This window comes from Dama dama, chromosome 13 (genome assembly GCF_033118175.1).
Source record: "Dama dama isolate Ldn47 chromosome 13, ASM3311817v1, whole genome shotgun sequence".
In the NCBI taxonomy this organism is placed as follows: Eukaryota; Metazoa; Chordata; class Mammalia; order Artiodactyla; family Cervidae; genus Dama; species Dama dama.
The window spans coordinates 28,884,470-28,908,720 of record NC_083693.1 but is presented as its reverse complement, the minus strand read 5'-3'; the positions used below and the strand labels follow the sequence as shown (position 1 = coordinate 28,908,720).

The 24,251-nt window shown below is 49.3% G+C and overlaps 1 protein-coding gene across 2 annotated transcripts in view; it reads right to left on the bottom strand.

Annotated features, from left to right (window-relative positions):
- ACAN (aggrecan) overlaps nt 1-24,251 on the bottom strand; it is a 70,729-nt gene that overhangs the window by 10,783 nt on the left and 35,695 nt on the right. For both annotated transcript variants that reach the window (XM_061158673.1, XM_061158674.1), the window contains exons 7-12: nt 22,693-23,097; nt 20,300-20,474; nt 19,415-19,542; nt 18,068-18,361; nt 15,166-15,381; nt 7,928-12,610 (exon numbers count right to left, since the gene is read on the bottom strand). In XM_061158673.1, coding sequence (XP_061014656.1) covers nt 7,928-12,610; nt 15,166-15,381; nt 18,068-18,361; nt 19,415-19,542; nt 20,300-20,474; nt 22,693-23,097 — 5,901 coding nt within the window. The remainder of the gene's footprint in view (nt 1-7,927; nt 12,611-15,165; nt 15,382-18,067; nt 18,362-19,414; nt 19,543-20,299; nt 20,475-22,692; nt 23,098-24,251) is intronic.

The following is a 24,251-nucleotide window of genomic DNA, read 5'->3' as shown; positions in this document are numbered from 1 at the left end:
CTAAAGCAGTTGTACAGAGCAGGGGCGGGAGTGGCCCTTGGGAAGAAGAGCTAGACATCAACCCTGGGGCCTCTGGCCAACCCACGGGGGAGAGGGTGGGAGGACAGAGGCCCAAGGGAGGTCAGGCCCGGTGGTCTCCAGTGGTCCCAGAGGCTTATTTTACATCACTTGCCCCCCTCAGGTGGCCTGAGCCCCGGGACAGTGCGTTTTCCTTTGTTATGTTTGTCCAGGGCACAGAATCTGAGAAGACTGCAGGGACTGAAACTCAAGGAACTAGTTTCCTGGGCTCAGAAGCTGTTTCATACAGTGTCCAAGATTCACAGATAAAGAGGGAAGGCAGGGCCGTAATCCTGAAGACCTGAGAGCCTGTGAGTGGCACTGGAGCAACTTAGGCCGTCAGCAGGATGGAGAGGGTGGGACATCCTGGGTGGGGCCTTCTCTTTGGTCCCTCAGGCCTGTCATGCCTCTTCTCTTCCTCTGATTAGGAGAGCCATTCTGGCCCTGATTCGCCCCACCTCTTTCAGTGAAGGCAGTTAGAACATTGCTTGTCTTCTGGAACCATGAGAACAGTTGGGCTGGGCCCTGCTGTACTTTGGGGACACCAGACAAGGTGACAGCAGATGGAGAATGGGAAGGGCTTTGGGCAGACTATGTGAAGGAAGAGAGGAAAGAGAGGGAGCCATTATCTCCCAAGAATCTTCTCTGAGCCAGACATCATATCTCACAACCTCTTATCCTCCAAGTGTTCCTCTAGCATGGATGTCATTGTGTCATATTATAGATAAGAAAATAAATGAAGTGACCTGCCCATGCTGGTAAGAAGGGGAGACAGATTGGAGGAGATGGAGGAGAGAATTAGACCATGAGGATGAAAGTCAGGCCTCTGTTATACGTGGAGGGAGAGAGACACTGGATCTCAGCATCTCTTTACCATTTGTGCCTCCCCAGCCAAGGGCTCACAGGTCATCACTGAGTAGGGACTCTGAGTCTGCTTTCCACTACTCTAACCAAAAGGGATTTTTTGTTCCTGAACAAGGTTTTCTAGTGATGTCGCTAGCTAAGAACCCCTGGTAAAGGTGAAAGGAATAAAGATACTTGCAAATAATCACTTTGGTCTCTGAATTGGAGAACTCAGGCCTCTACCCTGAATAGATCTTGTCCAGCTGTTGCCTGGGTCAGAACTCAAGACATCCAACTTGGCATTTATTTTGTTTACAGAAAAAGTTGAATGAAGTGATAGCAGGTGCTTTTACTCAAGTGATATCCAACCAAAGGGGTTGCCACTCATAAACACCATGGTATGAATGCTACCCCTCAAGTTGTTCAGTGTGCAACCTGTGTGGCTATATGTGATGACCCTGGACATGACTTTACTGAACAAGGATGGTTGGGGGGAAATCCCCTCAAGAAGCACAGAGGCAATTTCTTAGCTCAACAGATGCTCCACACCCTGCAAAGACCTAGGATCAATCAGGATGAACAGAATTGAACATATATACTTGCTTTCTGGCATATCACAATGGATAGTAGGACTATGTGTGTGTGCTCAGTCGTGTCTGACTCTTTGCCACCCCATGGATTGTAGCCTGCTAGGCTCCTCTGTCCAGAGAATGCTCTAGGAGAGAATACTGGAGCAGGCTGCCATTTCCTACTCCAGGAGAAGGGCTATAACAGCATATTTATCAGTTCCAATTAGCTTTAAAAACAAACATGATTAAAGTTATAGTTATTTATACTGCCAAGTCTTCTATATTTTAAAGGTTGATCTTGGATGCAACTTTAGTATCCTCCTTCTTAAATTCAACTAGTTGCCTGTTAAAATCTGCCTGTGGACTTCTTGGTTATGTCAAGTCAAGATGTAATTTGTATTTTCACTTGTAACCCTGTATTTTTACTTGCTTTGAAAGCATTTCCCCCAACCCCCAGGGATAAGGTTTCACTGGAATTCAAACATCACCCCACTGGGGGAAGAGACAGTGTTGGATCATAGACCAGAATCTCAAATCCACAAAGTGAAAAATATCAATAAAACAGAAAACAGTCTGATTAAAATTTAAGTTCATGCCCTTCTAACCATGGAGTTTAGAGAAATCCAGGCAATGCCAGTGATTGCTGGGAAATTGAATGTGAGATCTGCTTTATTAAACTTAGCTGTTCATTAGAATCATTGTGATAGTTAATTTTTAGATTAAAAAAAAAACTACCAACACTACCAGAGTCCCTCTCCAGACCAAGTGAATCAGAATGGCTCAGGGTGGGGCCCAGGTATGGCACTTTTAAAAAGCATTCCAGCATTTCCCTGGTGGTACAGTAGATAAGAATCCACCTGCCAGTACAGGGGATGTGGGTTCGATCCCTGGTCTGGGAAGATCCCACATGCCACAGGGCAACTAAGCTGGTGTGCCACAACTACTAAACCCACGTACTGTAACTACTGAGGCCTGTGCGGCTAAAGCCCATGCTCTACAACAAGAGAAGCCACTGCAATGAGAAGCCCAAGCACTCGAGAGTAGCCCCCACTTGCCACAACCTAAGAAAGTCTACGCACAGCAGCAAAGACCCAGGGTAACCAAAAATAAATACATAAAAATAATAAAGTATCCCAGGTGATTCTAAGGAGCTGCCAGGATTGAAACTTCAGGATCAGAAATCTAATTCCTACAGGAAAGACTGTGTTAACAATGGAAGTCAGGAGAGTGCTGCTGCTTTTTAAGTCGATAAGAATAGGATAGTCTTGCTTTTTTTTTGGCCACATCTTGTGGCCTGTGGGACCTTAGTTCCCCCACCAAGGATCAAATCTGCCCTCCTGCAGTGGAAGCGAAGAGTCTTATCCACTGGACTGCCAGGGAACTCTCCAGTTCAGCGCTTAACTGCCAAAGAAACTGTAGTAGTAGAAGTGCTCACTGCTAGTCTTGTCTGACTCTTCTCGGTCTCATGGACTGTAGCCCTCCTGGCTCCTCTGTCCATGGGATTTACCAGATAAGAATACTGGAGCGGGTGCCATCTCCAGTATGACAATACTGGTTGCCATCTCCTACTCCAGGGGATATTCCCAACCCAAGGATTGAACCTTCGTCTCTTGCGTCTCCTGCATTAGCAGGCAGACTTTTTACCACTGTGCCACCTGGGAAGCCTTGCTAAAGAATCTGAGTATTCATTAAGCATTTATTTTGCTGTAAAGAGTACAGATTAATAGTTTATCAAGAACTTGTTTACGGAACGCTGACTAAACAAGATGACACAGATCTATAAGGCCTTTTAACAACCTGTGGTTCCCGGTTCTATAGCCACATGACAGGTGGGTGATCTATGGATGCTGGACACCATCTGTAGTCCTTTTGGAAGCACCAAGTCTTGAGTTAAATTGAACAGGAGTGACTTGGGACCCCAGGGGTATCGTGGTGGGCATATGAGATGCCAGATTTTGCACGTGGATGACTCTTACTACTCACTCTTTAGAGATGACAAAGCTTTTCGTAATCAGTGGCATGAGAGACAGAAAAGGGAACCTGTAAGATGTACATGGATGATCTTAATCCTCATAGCAGTGTTTCCCAGCTCTGCCTGCACACTGGAGTCACCGGGGAGATTAAAAAACCCCAGTGCCAAGGCCACAGGGGTGGGGCCGAGGCACCAGGTCTTAAAGCAGAGAACCACCATTTCTGACACTGTTTACAAATGAGATAGCGAGGGCTCGTCTGTGTCTAGTTGAACCAGTGCGATACTACAACCACTCTTCATTCTGGTTCCCCTGAAATTTAGCTTCTAGCTTTTTAAGACCAACAACTGGTTGCTATGTTCAAGAGGTTTCTTATTCAGCTGGATGTATTAAGCAGTGAAGACCTCAATTTTTTTTTTTTAATCACGAATTCATTTCTTGGATATTAGCACACAAATGTTTTCGATACAAAAAGTGTTAGAAATGGTTTGTCGCTCAGTCGTGTCTAACTCTTTGTGACCCTATGGACTCTAGCCTGGCAGGCTCCTCTGCCCAAAAAATTCTCCAAGCAAGAATACTGGAGTAGGTAGTCATTTTCTTCTCTAGGGGATCTTCTTGACCCAGGGGTTGAACCTGGGTCTCCTGCATTGCAGGCATATTCTGTACCGTCTTTGCCACCAGGAAATTATATCCTGGAAAAAGAACTAGTAATGTGCTATTAAAATAATGCCTATCAATATAACTCAAACTAAATGGCCAATTGATTAGGTAATTATTGAATAGATCTAACTCAATTGTTAATTGAAATAATAAAAGTGTTTCCTGAACTGGTCATTGTAATCATCTTTTAACCCAGTTGGTTAGTTAAGCGCTCAGTCTGTCTGACTCTTTGAGACCCCATGGACTGTATGTAGCTGCCAGGCTCCTCAGTCCATGGAACTTTCCAGGCAAGGATACTGGAGTGGGTTGCCATTTCCTTCTCCAGGGGATCTTCCTGACCCAGGGATCGAATCCAGGTCTCCTGCACTGCAGGCAGATCCTTTTACCGTCCGAGACAATTGGTTGGGATATGCATTAATTACAGAGTATTTTGTACTCTTATCCACTACCTTCACCACATGCACATAACAGAATTGTTTTGAAGACCTCAGTTCTTGATTGGATTCACTCAGTGGAGTTAGGCAAATTGCTTAACCTCTCGGGGCTGCACTTTCAAATGGACATGATTACCAGGCTCTCAGAGCTGCCTGGGAAGAAACTGCGGGAAGGAACGCCCATTGGAAATATACATGATTAAAGAAAAGCTGTCTTTAGAGCAGATTAGCTGAGGTCCATTGTCACCTACTTCTAATTTCAGAGGTGCCAGGACGCGAGCCTTGCCGCGTGACTTCTGATACCAGTGTTCCATTTTTGTTTCAAGTAGCAGGTTGGAGAAGGAGTCGCTAAGAATGGAGAGAGGTGTCAGAAGATACTAAAAGAGGGCAAGGGGGCTCTGATCCTGGTGGCTGCCCCCATCCCAGAAGCCCTGCTGGGCCCTGAGTCTGTTCCTCGCTGACCCAGGCTGGGCTGGCTGACAGAGCTGAGCTCCATAGCACTTCACCAAGACGGGTGCCCTGCTGCTCTCCACCTGCACACCCAGACCTGGGAGTGGGGAACGTGTCTGCACACCTGTCTACCAGGCAGAGTCACTTCTACTGCCGACTGAGGGCTCTGTGCTGCAAAGCGCACCAGGTCTCCCCAGGTTGTCATCAGCGGTGGGCTCTCCCAGGACAGAGGCAGTGCTCTGCCTTCCCCGTGGGGGTGGAAGACAGAGGGGTGTGTCTGCAGCCCCTGGGGTCATGATGGCTCAGTGGAAGCACTGTCCCCTTGGTAGAAAGGCCAGGACCTTCCTAGGAGAACCAACCTTCTTTGGCCACAGAGGCCTGTAGTGTTCTCAGTCACGGCCCCCACATGTGGGCAGAGGCTGATCCCAAAGGTGAAGAGAGTAAATAGTATACACTCTAGAGCCTGTTTGTGTGTATATATATATATATACATATATATATATATACACACACACACACACATTTCCTGTGTAAGTGCCAAGTATATAGCAGGTTTATATTAAGAGTGTATATATATTAAGAGTATATAACTCATTCACAGTAATTTCCCTACATCTGAGCCTTCAAGTTGCAAACTTTCAAAGATGCGAACGTGCATGTGGTTTCAGCAAGGAACCGGAACCCATGCCATCGGCATCAGGCATGAGTGACATGGCAGCGTGCCCTCCATCTCCTGTTGCTGACGACCCTTCATCACTACCATCTCCCACCTCCTCTCCCTCCTCCAGTCTAACTCTTCTAGGCTGTTCACTCGATGCCAGTGCCTGTATGCCAGTGTTGTACTTCTCAAGGTACTGTCCTGTATGATTAAAAATGTTTTCTTTGTTTTTGTGTTTGTTTTGGATGTATTACTTGTGTGAAAAGTATTATAAACCTATTACAGTATAGTACTCTATAGCCAATTGTATAGTCGGGTACCTAGGCTAATTTTGTTGGACTTAGAACAAACTGGACATACAAATGTGGTCTCTGTACAGAACTCATTTACATGGAGGGGACTTGCTGTATTATTTTGAATATATATTGATATCTATATTAATGTACCTTCATGTATGATGTAAAGGCATTTTGCATGCGTCTTAGGGATGAAGCCTAATGGAAGGCCTTGGGTCTCGGATCTCTGACTCCAGACACAAGCAGGGGTAAGGACGTGGAGGGAGTGCAGAGAGATAACCCAAGAATCTGAGCTTGGAGGGAACTGGGCATTTCTTCCCTCAAGGGAGGTGATGTTGATGAGCTGAAATGTCCTCACGGCCACAGGCCTCCAGGTGCTCAGGGAGCAACACATAGATTCTATCATCTCATTTTGGGAACCACCTCCAATCAGAGGATCCCTCAGGCTCCTCACTTATCTCACAAGCTGCTTGGACAGACAGAGGCCCCAGCATGGTGGGTGCTCAAGGGTGGGGCTCTGCTGGGTCATAGCTGACCTGCAGCCATAAATCCTGGAGCTGGGAGTGATGAATTCTATCTGTGTCATCTCATTTAAGGCAAGAAAGGTACTCAAACCCCACCCAGGCCTAAGCATGGAGGGGACCATAGGGGCTTTCCCAGAGTGGTCCACTCTGCATGATGCAAGACAGCCTACCCTCAGATTTTCCCTCCCAGGGACTTTGGGGCATGACTGGCTCTCTTCAATACACCCTCTAGCTCAAAATTTCTTTGAAGTCTCCAGCTTTATCTTCAAAATTCAAGCACCCTTTAGATTTTGCTCATAAAACAATCATTGGCTTGAAAAAAAAAAAAGAACTACTTCTCAGTTTAATGACTTTTTTCTCTTAAACCATCACGCAGAACAGACCCTCTAGAAAGACATGCCATGCTTACCCTGTGGCTGCTACCCCAACACATCACTATGTACTCTCCTATGCCAGTGTGACAAGAAGCCTGCACCTCAGGTGACCTTGGACGCCTTCTCCTGACCCTTCTGTCTGCACCCCCATGGCCGCCGAGGGTCTTACCTACATCGCAGTGCTTGCCAGTGTGGCCAGGGGGCACAGGCATATAATGTGTCCCTCCATCTCCTGGCAGGTCCCAGCACCACAGGGCTTCTCTCACAGGAACTGGTGGAGGCTGCAACCCCCAGGGAGAGGCTGGGCATCAAGAATGTAGCTGCCCGGGGTACAGTGCAGTCTCCAAGACCTCCAGGGTGGGGCCCCAGGGCACAGAAACCCACAAGGCTGGTTTTGGGTCAACATGATTTCTGGGGACTCTCTCCCTCCTGAGCCCCTGCTTCTGGCAGGGCTGAATTCTCTGACTGGACTCTCAGTACACAGGGGGATGCAAGGGGTCCCAGAAAATAAAGGAAAATCAGCAGCTGCTGGGTTTGTGTCAAGGTGAGACCATCACTACAGTACAGAGGAGGGTTCACTTGCACAGGGTCGGGGTGAGGACCCAGGGTCCAAAGGCACGACACAGCTGAAGTGATGCATCATAGTTTCTTGAACTGTGCAGGTTTTAACCCTGCACAAAGTAAATAATGGCACATAAATATCATCAGCAGATTCATTCTCTCCTTTCACACTCATTCTGTGGGCCAGGGACAGGAGAAGAATTTCCAGCACTATCTAAACAGTACTTCTTGTGCCAAGTACAGATAGTTGAGTTCACATATAAATGTTTGTGTTATGTAACTCTACTGTGACCGTAACAATTGTGAACCTACAAGTGTGTACTGTGTGCAAAAGATATAGCCTCATTCTTGACATATTTATATCTCATTTACTCTCTCCTGGTACTATTGCCGTTTTACAGATGAGGCTCAGAGAGGTTAAGAAACTTGCTTAAGCCTGCACAGCTCAGAAACTTGAGTCGACACTGCTTCCTACCATGCTACAGTCTGAATCACTCCGACCCACTTAAAGGAAAATAATCCCAACTGTACCTGTTGTGGTTGCCTCTGAATCATCTGTCCCTCCTGCAGAGGTTGGGATAGAAGCATCAGTTGGGGAGGTGGCTGTGTCAGCTGTTTGGCTCTCTTCTCCTGAGTGCACGGGGCTTGAGGATTCGATTTCTAGACGCGCCTCTGCAGGGCGCTGGGTTTGCTGAGTCCACTCGGATTCTGGGATGGTGGTGCTGATGACAATATCCAGCCCTGAGGTGTGGCCAGACAGGTCTCCGCTGGTGTCAGTCTTGTCTCCAGAAGCCAGGGGAGTGGTGGAAGGTGAGCCTGATGCCTCTACGCTCACGTCAAAGGTGGTGGTTGACTCTCCACTCACTTCCGGGGTGGCCAAGCCTCCCGTGGGGCCTTGCGGAAAGGCTGAGGGGCTGCCGCTTGCTCCCAGGCCTGAGGTTCCCTCCAGATCAGCTTCATGGAAGGTGGAGGTGGTTTCACTCACGTCAGGGGACCCAGAAGCTCCTCCGCTTGCCTCGGGGGCAGCAGACGCTCCCACCTCAGCCTCGGGATAGGCCGACATCTCACCGCTGGATTCTGGGACTGATGACGCTTCTATCCCAGATCCAGGGAACCTTGGCACATCCCCAGATGCAGAGGCTTCACCACTGGTTTCAAAAAGCTGGGGGGTGTATGTTATGGGGGGTCTCTGGCCCAGTTCCTGGGAAACGGTTGGTTCAGTAACATCCTCCACCAACTCAGATGTGATTAACGTAACTTCTGGAAGTCCGGAGGCCTCCCCACTGGTGCTCGTGGCTGCAGAGGATTCCCCACTTACATCAGTGGTGCCAGAAAAGTCCCCACTAAAATATGGAGTACTTGCAGGCTCCCCACTGGGCTCCACTAGCCCAGACTGAAGCCCACTTTGGTCCAAAGATCCCAAATGGTCTCCAGACATGTCTGGTGCTCCAGAAGGGGCACCACTAAGTTCCAGAATGCCTGAAGGCCCTTCTCCTGCTTCTTGGGCAGTTGGAGCCTGGGTTACAGATTCCACCAAAGTCCTGTCTACAAAAGAGACAGTGGGGAAACCAGACGGAAGTCCACTGCTGTCATATGCTCCGGAGGGCAGGCTGCTCCCACTCTCAGCTCTGGAGGCTTCTCCACTGACCTCAGTTACTCCGCTTGGCAGGCCACTGAATTCTGGAGGCTGGGATGTAAACCCACTGGAGTCAATTGCTCCAGAAGACAGTCCACTGACATCCACTAGCCCAGATGTGCCTGAGAGATCTGCCTCTCCTGAAGGGAGGCCACTGAGTTCCACAGATCCTAAGCCTTCTTCTTCTTTAAATGTCGTTGGGGTCACTTCAACCAAACTGGTGTCCACGAACGTAATGCCAGAAGATTCACCACTGCCACTCATGGCACTGGAAACCAGGTCAGGGATCCCAGATGTTGTCCCACTGAACTCTGGCAAACCCGATGGTTGCCCACTGAGATCAGGGATCCCAGGTGCTTCTCCACTCAGGTCAGTTATGCCAAATGGTGGACCAAGGCCAGAAAGAATTCCAGAAGCTTCTCCACTGATTTCTGGTTGTCCAGAGGGCAGTCCACTAAGCTCAGTCATGCCAGATATTTCTCCAGAAAACCCTGATGGCTGCCCACTGATCTCAAGAATCCCGGAAGTTTCCCCACTAATGTCAGGAAACCCTGAGGGCTGTCCACTGACACCAAAGAGTCCAGAGGTTTCCCCACTGATGTCAAGCGACCCGGATGCTTGGCCACTGAGTTCAGCTCCTGAAGAGAGTCCGCTTGCTCCTCCACTAATGTCCAACTCACTGAAGGGCAGCCCAGATGTTTCTCCAGCACCGCTGATGTCAATGGTTCCCCTTCCTTCTAGTTCACCTGCTGTGGTGGCTGTGACAACTTCCACCAATGTAGTATCCACTAGGGAGACAGTTGGGAACCCAGATGGAAGTCCACTGAAGTCAGGAAGGCCAGATGATGGGCCACTTCCAAGGTCCACCCCAGAATACTCACCACTAAATCCAGAAGGAAGACCACTTGCTTCTGGAGCTTGCCCACTTCCTAGAGTTACAGAAGGTATTCTGCCAAGGTCCAAGTCTCCAGAAGCTGACTCAGTCAAGTCTTCTTTTCCAGAAATCAACCCACTAAGATCCCCAGCTCCAGAAGCAGAGATCTCCAGACCTTCCCTTCCAGAAGGAAGTCCACTAAGGTCCCCTACTCCAGAAGCAGAAGTCTCTAGATGATCCTCTCCTCTAGAAGGAAGTCTACTGAGGTCCTCTACACCAGAGGCAGAGATCTCTAGATGACCTTCTCCAGAAGGAAGAACACCAAGGTCCTCTACTCCAGAGGCAGAGACTTCTGGACCTTCTCCAGAAGGAAGTCTACTGAGGTCCTCTACTCCAGAGGTAGAGGTCTCTAGATGACCTTCTCCAGAAGGAAGTCTACTGAGGTCCTCTACTTCAGAGGTAGAGGTCTCTAGATGACCTTCTCCAGAAGGAAGTCTACTGAGGTCCTCTACTCCAGAGGTAGAGGTCTCTAGATGACCTTCTCCAGAAGGAAGAACACCGAGGTCCTCTACTCCAGAGGTAGAGGTCTCTAGATGACCGTCTCCAGAAGGAGGAACACCGAGGTCCTCTACTCCAGAGGCAGAGACTTCTGGACCTTCTCCAGAAGGAACTCTACTGAGGTCCTCTTCTCCAGAGGCAGAGATCTCTAGATGACCTTCTCCAGAAGGAAGTCTACTGAGGTCCTCTACTCCAGAGGTAGAGATCTCTAGATGACCTTCTCCAGAAGGAAGTCTACTGAGGTCCTCTACTCCAGAAGCAGAGGTCTCTAGATGACCTTCTCCAGAAGGAAGAACACCAAGGTCCTCTACTCCAGAAGCAGAGACTTCTGGACCTTCTCCAGAAGGAGGTCTACTGAGGTCCTCTACTCCAGAGGCTGAGATCTCTAGATGACCTTCTCCAGAAGGAAGAACACTGAGGTCCTCTACTCCAGAGGCCGAGACTTCTGGACCTTCTCCAGAAGGAAGTCTACTGATGTCCTCTACTCCAGAGGCAGAGACTTCTGGACCTTCTCCAGAAGGAAGTCTGCTGATGTCCTCTACTCCAGAAGCAGAGACTTCTGGACCTTCTCCAGAAGGAAGTCTGCTGAGGTCCTCTACTCCAGAAGCAGAGACTTCTGGACCTTCTCCAGAAGGAAGTCCGCTGAGGTCCTCTACTCCAGAAACAGAGACTTCTGGACCTTCTCCAGAAGGAAGTCCGCTGAGGTCCTCTACTCCAGAAACAGAGACTTCTGGACCTTCTCCAGAAGGAAGTCCGCTGAGGTCCTCTACTCCAGAAACAGAGACTTCTGGACCTTCTCCAGAAGGAAGTCCGCTGAGGTCCTCTACTCCAGAAACAGAGACTTCTGGACCTTCTCCAGAAGGAAGTCCACTGAGGTCCTCTACTCCAGAAACAGAGACTTCTGGACCTTCTCCAGAAGGAAGTCCACTGAGGTCCTCTACTCCAGAAGCAGAGACTTCTGGACCTTCTCCAGAAGGAAGTCTACTAAGGTCCTCTACTCCAGAAGCAGAGACTTCTGGACCTTCTCCAGAAGGAATTACACTGAGGTCTTCTACTCCAGAGGCAGAGATCTCTAGATGACCTTCTTCTCCAGAAGGAAGTCCACTGAGGTCCTCTACTCCAGAGGCAGAGATTTCTGGACCTTCTCCAGAAGGAAGTTTACTTAGGTCCTCTACTCCAGAGGCAGAGATCTCTAGATGAACCTCTCCTCCAGAAGGAAGTCCACTGATGTCCTCTACTCCAGAGGCAGAGATCTCTAGATGAACCTCTCCTCCAGAGGGAAGTCCACTGATGTCCTCTACTCCAGAGGCAGAGATCTCTAGATGAACCTCTCCTCCAGAAGGAAGTCCACTGATGTCCTCTACTCCAGAAGCAGAAACTTCTGGGCCCTCACCCCCAGAGGGCAACCTGTCAACTTTAGGAGCACTGGTCCATGTAATTCTCTCTTCTTCCCCTGAAGGCAGTCCACTTTCCACAGGCAGGCCTGAGCCCACTGTAGAGGTGAGCCCACTGGAGTCAAGGTCTTCAGAGGGCAGTCCACTTGCACTTTCCCCTGAGGGCTGCCCACTGAAGTCTAGGTGTCCTGAAATTTCTCCACTGCCTGTGAAGTCACCACTGACTTCGGGCACCCCAGATGCCTCCCCAGAGCTTGGCAGCTCAGTCCTGCTGGGCACTGGGGCTGAAAGTGTGGATGGCTCCTCTGAGGGGAATGGCTCCTCTGAGGGGAATGGCTTCTCTGAGGGGAAAGGCTCCTCTGAGGGGATTGGTTTCTCTGAGGGGAATGGTTCCTCTGGGGGGAATGGCTTCTCTGAGGGGAATGGCTCCTCTGAGGGGAATGGCTTCTCTGAGGGGAACAGTTCCTCTGGGGGGAATGGTTTTTCTGAGGGGAATGGTTCCTCTGGGGGGAATGGTTCCTCTGAGGGGAACGGCTTCTCTGAGGGGAATGGCTTCTCTGAGGGGAACGGCTTCTCTGAAGGGAACAGTTCCTCTGGGGGGAATGGTTTCTCTGAGGGGAATGGTTCCTCTGGGGGGAATGGTTCCTCTGAGGGGAATGGCTTCTCTGAGGCTGAGGGCACTTCCGTTGCAGAAGGGCCTTCTGTGTGCTCTTCTGTTGCTGCGCCAGTGGGAGGCCATGTAGGAGGGATCCCTGGAGGAAAGGAAGAAGAAAGACAAGGTGTGAATTTAGTAACTCTACCCATTTTAAGCTCATGCAGAGAAGCTGAACTCCATTCCTTCCACAGTAAGACTTTTTCCTCAAGAGCTCAGAGATGTGTCTAGACATTTTCTAATGGACCCTTGCACAGACACTTGGGAGAATAGGGACCAGAAAGCTCCCCACCACCCTCAGGCTCTGCTTTGTGAGACTCTATGGGGCGTCACCCACACAAGTCATAGTATGTGAGAGCTTGGCTGCTGTTGAAGGCAATCAAGGTCACCTTCTTTCAAGTGCTTCTACATTATCACCTCATTTATCTAGAACTATGATTTTTAAAGTGTGGTTTTTGGACCATCAGCACTGCATCAGCTGGGAGATGGACGGAAAAGGAGATTCTCAGGTCCCTCCCCAGCTCCACTGAATTAGGAATTCTGGGGCAGGACATGGCACAATGATTTTAATATCCTGACCATGCTGATAATCCTTGTAAGTGAGAATTGTGCACCAGAACTCATCCCTCTGAGGCCAAGAGGGATGTTTTCAAAAATACATCAACTTTTTCCATTCTGAGAGCCCTAATAGGGCTAATAGAGAGGATTTGGAAGAGAGAGAGAGAGAGAAAAGAAAGAAACCCCATAACTCTAAATAATTATGGTTACATTATTTCCTTTCTGTCCTGTTTCCTTTGGCATTGAAAAATAACTAGCTGGGATTGTACCTTGCACATATTTTTGAGCTAATTTCCCAGGCAGAGAACCTGAGCACAGAGGGTGCTGGGTCCCAGTGGTCAGGCTCACAGCCTACCTTCACTTAAAGGAGAATCCTGGATGAGGGTAGGGAGCTCAGGAGCAGTGGCGGTATGCATGCAAGAGGATTTTAGATGGATATTTATCTATCTATTTAAACACACATATACATGCGTGCGTGCATGCTCTGTCACTTCAGTAGTGTCTGACTCTTTGCAACCCCATAGACTATAGCCCGCCAGACTCCCCTGTCCATGGGATTCTTCAGGCATGAATACTGGAGTGGGTTGCCATACCCTTCCAGGGGGATCTTCCCTATCCAGGACTCAAACCCAGGTCTCCTGCATTGCAGGCAGTTTCTTTACCACTGAGCCACTGGGGAAGTCCCCCGCATGCATACATATACACATAAATATATACACACACCACAAATCAGAAAATAGCCACTTACAGACATTACATTTTTGGTTTCTTGTCAAAAGCAAGTCAATTTAAAGAAAAAGGTCCAGAGTTAACAGCAGCAGAGATGGTTTCCCATAGGGCTCAAATCAGTGAAGTGGTAGGGAACTGACGAAATATTGGGAAATATTTCTGTGGGGCCACTGGAGTCCCCTCCCATGAATAACTTCTGTTACTGGCTTCCCGAGTTCTGTGCCAAGCCACACACTCATGCCTAAGAGGACTCAGTTCTTCCTGTCCTGGTGAAGGGCAAGGAAAGGGCCTGGAGCAGGTGTGACTGCTGGGTGAGGTCCCTGAGTGAAAATTCTACTTACTCCACTGATGCACCTTTACCTTCTGGGTTTGCATTTCCAGCACCCAGAGGAGCACTTGGTGCGGCCAGATTGCTTGGGAACTGTGCACTGACTGAGTGACTAGATGAATTAGTGGGAAGCTTTGATATATTCCTGTCTTCAAATGCACGTGACCCTGGGCAAACTGACTCTGCTAGGTACACACAGGTTACTGTGCATCACTATAAATCAGTCTTACCTGAAGTGGCCATGTTAAAAATGTTCCATGAAAAAACAAAAAAGACCCTGTGGTCAGATTCATTTGGGACCTATTGAATACACTGCCCTCTCTGCTTTACAGAGCATATTAGCACATCCAAGGCTCTGAGAAGGTCTGCAATGGTGGGGGTTGTGGAGTGGGTGCTATTAATGTTTCTGTAAGCCAGGAGTTCCTAAACCTGATACCTACTAAATGCTTTTTCTTAAAGGGTTTGAAGTCTGTGGATTTCATCCCAGCAAGTCCCATGTGATTTAATCATGACAGCTGTTGCTCAGGAAGTTCTGACTGGGGACACCTGGCCCAAAAAAGGACCCAAAAGGAGAAACAAGAGAAGAAGACAGGTCACAGTGGGACTGCCAACAGCCACCCCCTCCCAGGTCCTTCCTCCTCTGTTGGAGTTCCTCCCACAAGAGTTTTAAGAGTTTAGAGAGTAGAGGTCTGAATGCAGGAGCAGAGAGTGAGTGAGAGTCCTCCAGTTGATACAGTGCTGGGCATTTGGGGCGTGTAGCTGGAAGATAACTGAGTGCAGAGAGAGAGTGAGAGAGAGAGAGAGAAGAGGTGTGTTTTATGAATAAAGCCGCCCTTTTTCTCCCTTAGGGGTTGGTCTTTGATGCCTGCTGAGATGGCTGAAGTTGCCCATGGCAGCACACTTAGATAATGTCAGGGCTGGGGGTCAGGTCTGGGGAAATAGAGCACAGGTCCCAGGGAGAGAACATCCTCTCCTCCCCCCATCCAGGCCACACCCTAGCCCAGGGAGGCAGCAGGACTTGCAGGAGAGCCCGGACGGACCTGGTAGTGGGAAAGTGCCCGCTGGGGTGTAGGTGAGTTCCCATTCCGTCTTGTTTTCTGGCTCAGTGGTGAAGCCTGGGGTTGCAGTCGTCTCCTCCCCGACGGGGACAGCAGCCACGCCAGGCCCCACCTGGGTCACGATCCAATCCTCCACGTCAGGGCCTGCTGTGGGTGTGCTACCCTCCTCTTCTCCTGGAGAGGGCGCCACTGAAACACCTAAAGGGGATATGGGTGGTGAGGGCTGGGGGCTCCTTCTTACCAGTGACCCACCTCAGGCTGGCCCTTCTTCAAGGGACGCAGGGGACCATGAGGTGGGCCAAGCCTGTGCACAAATCTTGCTGGTCCTTGGCCTTCCAATCCCCACCCAGTCCGGTGAGATGACATTCGTCCTTAATTAATAAGAGCTGTTTGCTTCAACTATATCAATATGAACATACCATCAGCACTTTATTTCAGGGTGGTCTGGGGCACCTCTTTTGCAGAATCTATTATACATGCCAGGCATTGTTTAAAGATGTTTAAAGATGCATTGATGCATCGATGCATAAAATCATCTTAGAGGACTTCCCTGGTAATCCAGTGGCTGAGACTCAGTGCTCCCAATGCTGGAGCCTGGGTTTAATTCCAGGTCAGGAAGCCAGATCCCATACACTGCAACTAAGAGTTCGCGTGGAGCAACTAAAGATCCCTCCTGTCAGAACTAAAGATCCTGCATGCCGTAACTAAGACCCAGCACAGCCAAATAAATAAGCAAATATTTTAAAATAAGATAAAATAATTTTATCCCACAAGAGCCACGTGAGAGAGATACATTATCTCACAAACAGGGAAACTAAGGTTAAGTGACTTTTCCAGTGTCAGTAGCTTCTAAGTGACAGATCTAGTCCATGGGCCCAAGTATCTGGTGCCGGGGGCTTCCCAGGTGGTGTAGTAGTAAAGAATCCACCTGCTAATGCAGGCAATGCAAGAGATGTGGGCTTGATCCCTGGGTCAGAAAGATCCCCTGGAGGAGAAAATGGCAATCTGCTCCAGTATTCTTGCCTGCAGAATTCCATAGACAGAGGAGCCTGACAGGCTACAGTCCATAGGGTTGCAAAAGAGTTGGACACGACTGAGCGACTGTGCACACACCACAATCTGATGTCAGACTCTCCGCTCTTAAGTACTGCAATGATGCTGCCTTTCTTGGACAGAAATTATGTTCCAAGTATGTCTGAATCAAAGTCAGGAGAGTGCTATTTAACATGCATGAAGCCATCCTGGCACTGGCTAGTGAAGGCAGGACTCATTGACTGGGAGTAACTGTTCTGGTTTAGTGGGCTTGATCAGGAAGGAAGCCAGGTTTCTCAGCAGATGTATAAAAGGCTGAGTCTACAGAGTGTTGGGGGCGGATGGTAGAAATGCTTGGCTGAGAATTTATTGGGGGGCTAATTGGCTTGCTTCTGATGTCCAGAGCAAGGAGAGGGGTGCTGGGGCAAGGGCCTCATCAAATCCTCTGGGAAGGGATTGACTTTCTTGACTGGCAGAGTGAGACTGAACTTTCTTTGAATTAGGTTTTAAAAGGTGATCCTGGGGCTTCCCAGGTGGGGCTAATGGTAAAGAACCCGGTCTGTTAATGCAGGGGACATAAGAGACATGGGTTCGATTCATGGGTCAGGAAGATCCCCTGGTGGAGGGCATGGCAACCCCCTCCAGTATTCTTGCCTGCAGAATCCCATAGACAGGATCTTGGTGGGCTATGGTCCATAGCGTCGCAAAGAGTCAGACATGGCTGAAGCGACTTAGCACTGAAAGTCTTGGAAACTTTGGGTCATTCAAGGTTTTTTTTTTTAAGATCCTTTTTTTAAAAAAAATTTAGACCATTTTTAAAGTCTGTATTGAATTTGTTACAATATTGTTTCTGTTCTATGTTTTGTTTTTTTGGCCACAAGGCATGTGGGATCCTAGCTCCCTGACCAGGGATTGAACCCACGCTCCCTGCATTGGAAGGCTAAATCTTATCTACTGGACTGCCAGGGAAGTCCCTTGGGGAGTTTTTTTAAAAAATTAACTTTATTTTGAAATAATTATATATTCACAGGAAGTTATAAATATACTGAGTTTTGATGTATAATATGTAAAATATGGCACAAGCCAGTACTACAATCTACATTCTGGGCAGTGCATCTGGACCCATGGACCCTGTAAGAACTCATCCAATCAGAGCCCAGCCAGGCCTTGGCCATAGCCTGGCCATGCCCACTGAGTCGATGACATCCCTCTCAGAACTCTGGTAACATGGCATAGAGTCCTCAGCACGGGTCAGTTAGAAATGTGAATTTTTGGTGCTTAGTGAAGAATAATTTGACTAAACTCATCACAGAAATATTTAGAAGCAAATGAAAGTTTCACCAGGCTGTACAAGTCAAAACTGTATGTATACTTATATACACACATACACACAACATATATGTGTGTTATTTATTTGCAAAGTTAACATTCATTGAGCATTTAGTATTTCCCAGGTACTATGCTAAATGTTCTGTATGCATTACCCCAGTTAATCCTTCCAGCAACAATTCAAGGTAGGAAATATTATATCATTATTTTATAGAGAAAGCAGAGAAACAGGGAGACTAAGTGACTTGCCTAAGGTCACACAGCTACAAAGCAGCAGAGTCATAACTAAAATTCAGATTTGCCCGATTTTAGAGCCCAAGTTCTTACTTGTTTCTCTTTATGTGTCTCTGGGGGCACATTAAAAGGGTGTACTTGCCATGGAGTCAAAACCTAAGGTCACCCCATCCAGGTGGACTGACTTTGTCCTCTTTGCTGTGATGGATGAGCAGAGATCAGGAGGGACGAGTCCGGGGGAGTCACCCCCAAGACAGAGCGGGGCCGGAGGGGAGATGAGGACACAAACCTCGGAAGCAGAAGGCGTGGTGCCGGGACAGCGGATCCAGGAGGCCCGTCTGGTTGGGGTAGAGGTAGACGGTTCTCACGCCTGGTTTGTCGCCGCCGCAGGCGGGCCTCGGGGTGACAATGGGGTAGCGGAGGCTGCCGTCGGACAGCCAGCCGGCGTAGCACTTGTCCAGACCGCGGCTCCAGGCAGCGTAGAGCTGGCCCGTGGTGGCCAGGGTGGCGTTTTGGGATTCACAGAACTCCTGGGCTTCCCGGAAGGTGAACTGCTCCAGGCGTGTGGCAAAGAACACCTCCCCTGGGGGTAGAGGCAGGTGGCAGGTGTGAGCCTCCGTGCCCATGGTCAGAGCAGCCGCTGCTCAGCCCGGGGCAGGCCAGCTGCACTAAGACGAGTTAGTCACGCTCCATCTGAACAACCTCCCCTCCTTCTCTCTGGATTCTCCAGTCACACTTAGGCACCCCCTCTTCTGTCTGAGAGAGGCACTCCTGGGCACCCTGTGCTCCCCTGAGCCTCAGCACTTGATCATGGAGCACTGAATGCTATGGACCTGTGGCCCCACCCGCATCCTGTGAACTCAGGGAGCAGGGCCTGTGGCCACTCTTAGGGGTCGGAGTCCCAACACCCAGAACAATACTGGGGTCTGTGTCTGATCTGGGGGGAGGAAGTTCACATTTACTGAACACCTGCTTATACCAGGCACTTTTTATTCACATCTCATTTAATACTCAGTGAAGTCTCTGATATAAGCATAAATCAGCTCCATTTTATAGATGAGGAAACTGAGGCCTAGAGAGGTTAAGTAACTTGCCCAGGTCCCCAGACAAGTGAGTGGCAGTGTTAAAATCTCTCCAAAATACCAGCATTTCCAAGACTGGGTTCAGTGGGACAGTGATTTGGTGATTTTAATTGAAATGATAAGAAATAAGACCAAACAAGGGTCTGTGTTTCTTTAAGCTTGGGTGATGCTTGGTTAAGCAGAGTTGAAGAGGTTTTTTTTTTTTAAATGCAGGACTTCTCAGAGTCTTTGATTTGTTCATGGCATTGAGATGCTCAATGAGGCAGAAGGTACATATAACATTTTAATTCATTTATCTATAGAACTTATTGCTTTTTCAAGAAACCAGTGCTTCCCTGCAATGCTGGGGAATCCACGTGAACCATCTGGGAGGAAGACAAGGGACCTGGCCTGAGAAGGGGACTGGGAAGGCCTTCTTTCTTAAGTAGGATCCTTTCCTGGCTGCCTGCCCAGGTGAGAACAGGACTAGGTGGATGGTGACTCCCCCTCCGCTGTATCTCCCCATCAGCCCCCTCACCCATCCACAGCCCGAAATGTGAGAACAGGGCCTGTACCCTCGAGTCTGTCCACGTAGCAGTAGACATCGTAGGTTTCTGATGGTGGCCGCACGCCGTAGGTCCTGACCCCTGGGCTGCTGTCCTTGTCACCCACACAGGGGGTCCGCGGGCTCACAATGGGGTATCTGCAGGGAAGGGTGGGAGGGGCAGATGAGAGTTTGTTCTAGAAAACTGGGGATGCAGGGCCCCAGGGTGAGGCGGCAGGTCTCCTGGAGGATTCAAACCAGGAAGGAGGACTTCCCTGGTGCGCCAGTGGTTAAGAATCTGCCTGTCAGTGCAGGGGACACAGGTTCAATCCCTGGTCTGGGAAGATCCCACATGCTGCGGGGCAACTAAGCCCAAGTGCCACAATTACTGAGCCTGTGCACCCTAGAGCCCACGCTACGCAGCGAGAGAAGCCACCACAATGAGAAGACTGCACACAGTAACTAGAGAGTAGCCCCCACTTGCCACAACCAGAGAAAGTCCACAAGCAGCAGCGAAGACCCAGTGCAGCCAAAAAAATAAAAAAATAAAACAGGAAGGAATCTCTCACGCAACATGCTCCCTGTGCAGCTGGGGGTAGGGCCGCCTGGGGGCCATTGAGGGATTCCTGGCTTCAGAAGAAAGCCCACGGCATAGAAGGGTCAGGCTGGGGAGGACTGGGGGGCTTGACAGAGAGCTCTCAATATGTTTTTTGAGGAGAAATGACCAAGAAGCTAATGTCTCCTGGGACCCATTCCCACCCTCTCAGAATATGCCTTGGTTCTGGGGGAGAAATTAAGGGGTCAGCCAGGAGTGTGGTGGGTGCCCGCTCGGTGGTGGCTGCTGCAGGCTCAGGCTCCCCAGGCCTGACCTCGCATGGTTGGGTTTGGACGGGGAGGGGAGCCCAGCTCGTCTCACCTGACTGTCTGGTCCTGCAGCCAGCCGGCGTCACACTGCTCGTAGCCTGCTTCATAGGCGGCCTGGAGCTGCTCGGGCGAGGCGATGACGGCCCCGGTGCGCAGGCAGGCCTGCTTGGCCTCCTCAAAGGTCAGTGAGTAGCGGGAGGAGCCCGGGCGGTAGTGGAACACGACTCCTGGGTGGGGAGGAGAGGGAGAGAAGGTGAGACAGGTCAGGATCAGGGCATGGGCCAAGGGCCACAATGCCAGTGTCTGTGGTACCTGGTTCTCAAGGCTTTGCAGGTGTGGAAGGAGCCCTGGCTCCTTGAGGAATGACCTCCTTTCACCCCCTCCTTCCTTTCCTACTCCCCATCTGATTCCCTGTCAAGCTGGTAATCTCTGCTTGTTCAAATTGCTCCTGAAATCCACTTTCCTGAGAAAGCCTTCTAGGACCTTTCTGCCATGGGTGTCCCCAACCCTTCATTCTGGCTTCCTCATTCCAAGGCTACTCATTTGTCCCCGGACTCTTTAAAATAAAGGCACTTGCTCTTAGTATAAAAAGAATAAATGATCATTGCAGAGCATTCAGAAAATACAGAGAAGGACAAAGAAGAAATCAAACAAATTAATCAAACCATTGCCTTTCTTCCACTTGGCCCAAAGTCCCAGGTTCAGGGGGTAGGTGGTCCTCCTGAAAACGGCTGCAAGAGTTTGTGCGGGTGCACTGGGTGTATGTCTGGGGACGGGCACAGGACACAGCCTGTCCACAAACCCCCACTCACTCTGCCTCCCCCGTTGCATTTAACTGGACACACATTGGATTTTGACACTTCCCTGGGTGACTGGCCAGTTCGTGTCCAGTTGTGGACGGATCCCCAGTCTGAGTCTCCCTCACGTTCTTGTCCTTTCCTGTGTTAGATGCCCACCTATCCATTGGCACCTTTATGGGTCGCGGCCATGTGGAGGGAGTGAGGGTCTCTCCAGCCCTGAGCCAACCCTGGACACAGCTACTGTTGGCCTTACCCCCAAACTTCTAAGCAATTCTTCCTTCTCAATATACTGTATTTATCTGGGCGATTCAGGCTGACATCTCACTTTGTGTCATCATGGGAGTGAAGGTGGATGGCAGTGTCCATCTGACTCCATCCCCACCTTGGAGATACTGCCAAGGTCCTCATGGAGGCCACCGCAGTATATCTTTCCTATTCATGGACTTGAGTTTTGGAACTAGCCAAGTTCTATGTGACATGACATCCCAATTATCCAAATATTTATTTAGTTTTTGGTCACCTGGCATGTGGGATCTTAGTTCCCTGACCAGGGACTGAACCCATGCCCCATGCATTGGAAGTGCAGAGTCTTAACCACTGGACTACCAGGGAAGTCCCCATCCAGACATTTATTAAGCACCTGAAACACCACCATCCCAGAACCAAGGTGGCAAACGTTTTCTGGAAAAAGCCTGACAGAACACATTTCAGACTTTGTGGGCTAAATGGGGTTTGTACATCTACCTGATCCTGTCCTGATAGCCCTAAACGGCTCTAAATGGCCACAGACAACATGTTACCAAATGGGTGTGACTTTGTTCCAGTCAAACTTTATTTGTGGACATTAAAATGTGAATTTTATATAATTTTCACTATATGTCACAAAAAAAGTCTTTGGACTTTCCCCCTCAACTACTTAAAAAGCTTCTTAATTCTTAGTTCACGGGCCACAGAAAAACAAAACATGGGCTAGGGCTAGGTTTGGTCCGTGGACCACAGTTTGCAGACCCCTGTTCTGGAAGGCCAGTGCCGTGAGAAGCCCTGAGGGTAGCCAGTGCAGCTGAGCTCAGCAGCTCTGTTCTGCGGAAGTGCCTGTTGGGGCTAGGAGGGCCCGTGGGCAGAAAGGCCCTGGTTTTCCTTTGCCCTTCACCTCTACCTGTTGATACATTCACTGGTTTTTACCTCTGACTTCATTTGAAGGAAATGCTTTGGGACAGAGAGCCGCACACACATAAAAGAGCGTGAGCATCACTGGTGTGGCCCATCCCCTTTGTTCCTTGTTTCACAAGTGAGGAGAGCTGAGTCTGAGAGGAGGGACGCTTGTCTCACATCCCAGGTGAAGCTGAGAGTACAGAAGAACCTCCACCCAGGTGGCTCAGTGGTAAAGAATCTGCCTGCCAGCACAGGAGACGCAGGATCGATTCCCTGGGCTGGGAAGATCCCCTGGAGAAGGGAAATGGCAACCCACTCCAGCATCCTTGCCTGGAGAATTCCATGGACAGAGGAGCCTGGCAGGCACAGTCCACAGGGTCACAAAGAGTGGGAATGACTGAGTGACTGACCGCTTCCTGCACTCCACACAGAAGACCCCAGACCAAGCCCTTTCCCCAGCTCTGGATGCAGCCCCTGAGGGGCGGACGCTTACCCCCTGGCAGTCGTGGCTGCCCAGGGACCTCGGCTGCACCTGGGGCTAAGGTCACCTGCACGACGAGGTCCTCGCTGGTGAAGGCCGTGGGGGCTTCCAGGCCGGGCGTGGACTCTCCGGGAAAGGCCCAGGGCCGGGTGGCCTCTCCAGTCCTGTTCTCCACTGTGGGGAATGCAGTGGCCCTTACTTCAGGGACAAACGTGAAAGGCTCTTCAGGTTCCGGGGCGGTGGGAGAGACTTCAAAGTCGGGCTTCGCCGTGAGGATCACGTTGCCTCGAGCTTCACCCTCCGTGATGTTTCGGGGCAGGGGCAGCTCCACGTCAGGCCAGGTCACTGTCTGGATGGTGATGTCCTCCTCGCCGCCCACCCCGAAAAAGTTTTCTGGGATGTCTACAAAGTCTTCACCTGGGGCAGGGGGCGGAGACAGGCATTAGTGCTTGGCCTGGAGCTGGCTTGATGGAGATGAATATCAGATGCCCCCTTCCTCTGCTAAGAAAAGAAAGCACCTACTGTGTGCCAGGCACCTGGCCGGGCCCATTGCTGGAGACCTCAATAGCTTGAGTATTTATTATAGGGGTGCCCTAGATTGCAAAAATATGCAGTCACCATAGCACAAAACCCTGACCAATCAGCTCACTGTTTATTAAAACCATCTTGTTCCAACATCCCTTCCTGTGTAATGCCAGCCAGTTGCTTCCTTACCTATCTTGTGAGCACCTGCTGACCCTCTGATGTTAGAACTAGCCAATGGGACAATGTAAATCAATCAGAAAAAGAAATGAAAAATCTTCCCAAAGATGCAGGAGCTCATGAAATTGATCAAAGTGCCATGAGAGAACTGCCTGCCTCAGTCATGAACAAACGAGCCACTTAGCAATTAATAAAGAGAGCATCCATGAGGATGCTACAACTGCAAACAGGGTGGTGGGAATATTGAAAAGTGAAGAGAAGCTTTTGGGGGTAATTCTAATTATTTTTGCACAAATAACCCTAGACAGTGTAAAATAAAGGATAAAAACATTTTTAAAAGTTTTAGTCTAAATGTTCACAATAAAGTCCTTGTCAAAAACTTTTTCCCACTCTTAAGTAACACTATGGCCCTCATTTTGAAGAGAATTCAATTAAAAGGGCAACTGTGGAGAGGAAGGTGGGAGGGAGGCTCAAGAGGGAGGGGACATATGTATACCTATGGCTGAATGTTTGACAGAAAGCAACTCAATTCTGTAGAGCAATTATCCTTCAATTAAAAAATAAATACTTTTTTTTTTTATTAGTTGGAGGCTAATTACTTCACAACATTTCAGTGGGTTTTGTCATACAAAATAAATACTTTTAAAATTTAAAAAAGGGAAAGAAAAAAAAAAAAAAAAAAAAAATTTAAAAAAGGGCAAATCACAGCGCCCTCCTGTGGTGCATGGTCTCAAGTCAGGCCCCACATCTTCCCATTAGACAGATGAGGAAAGTGAGGCTCAGGGCCTTGACTTTGTCACAGCTGCCCAGGAGTGAGTGGCAGAAACATGATTCAAACTTGAGAAAACAGTCTCTGAATCTCATGTTTT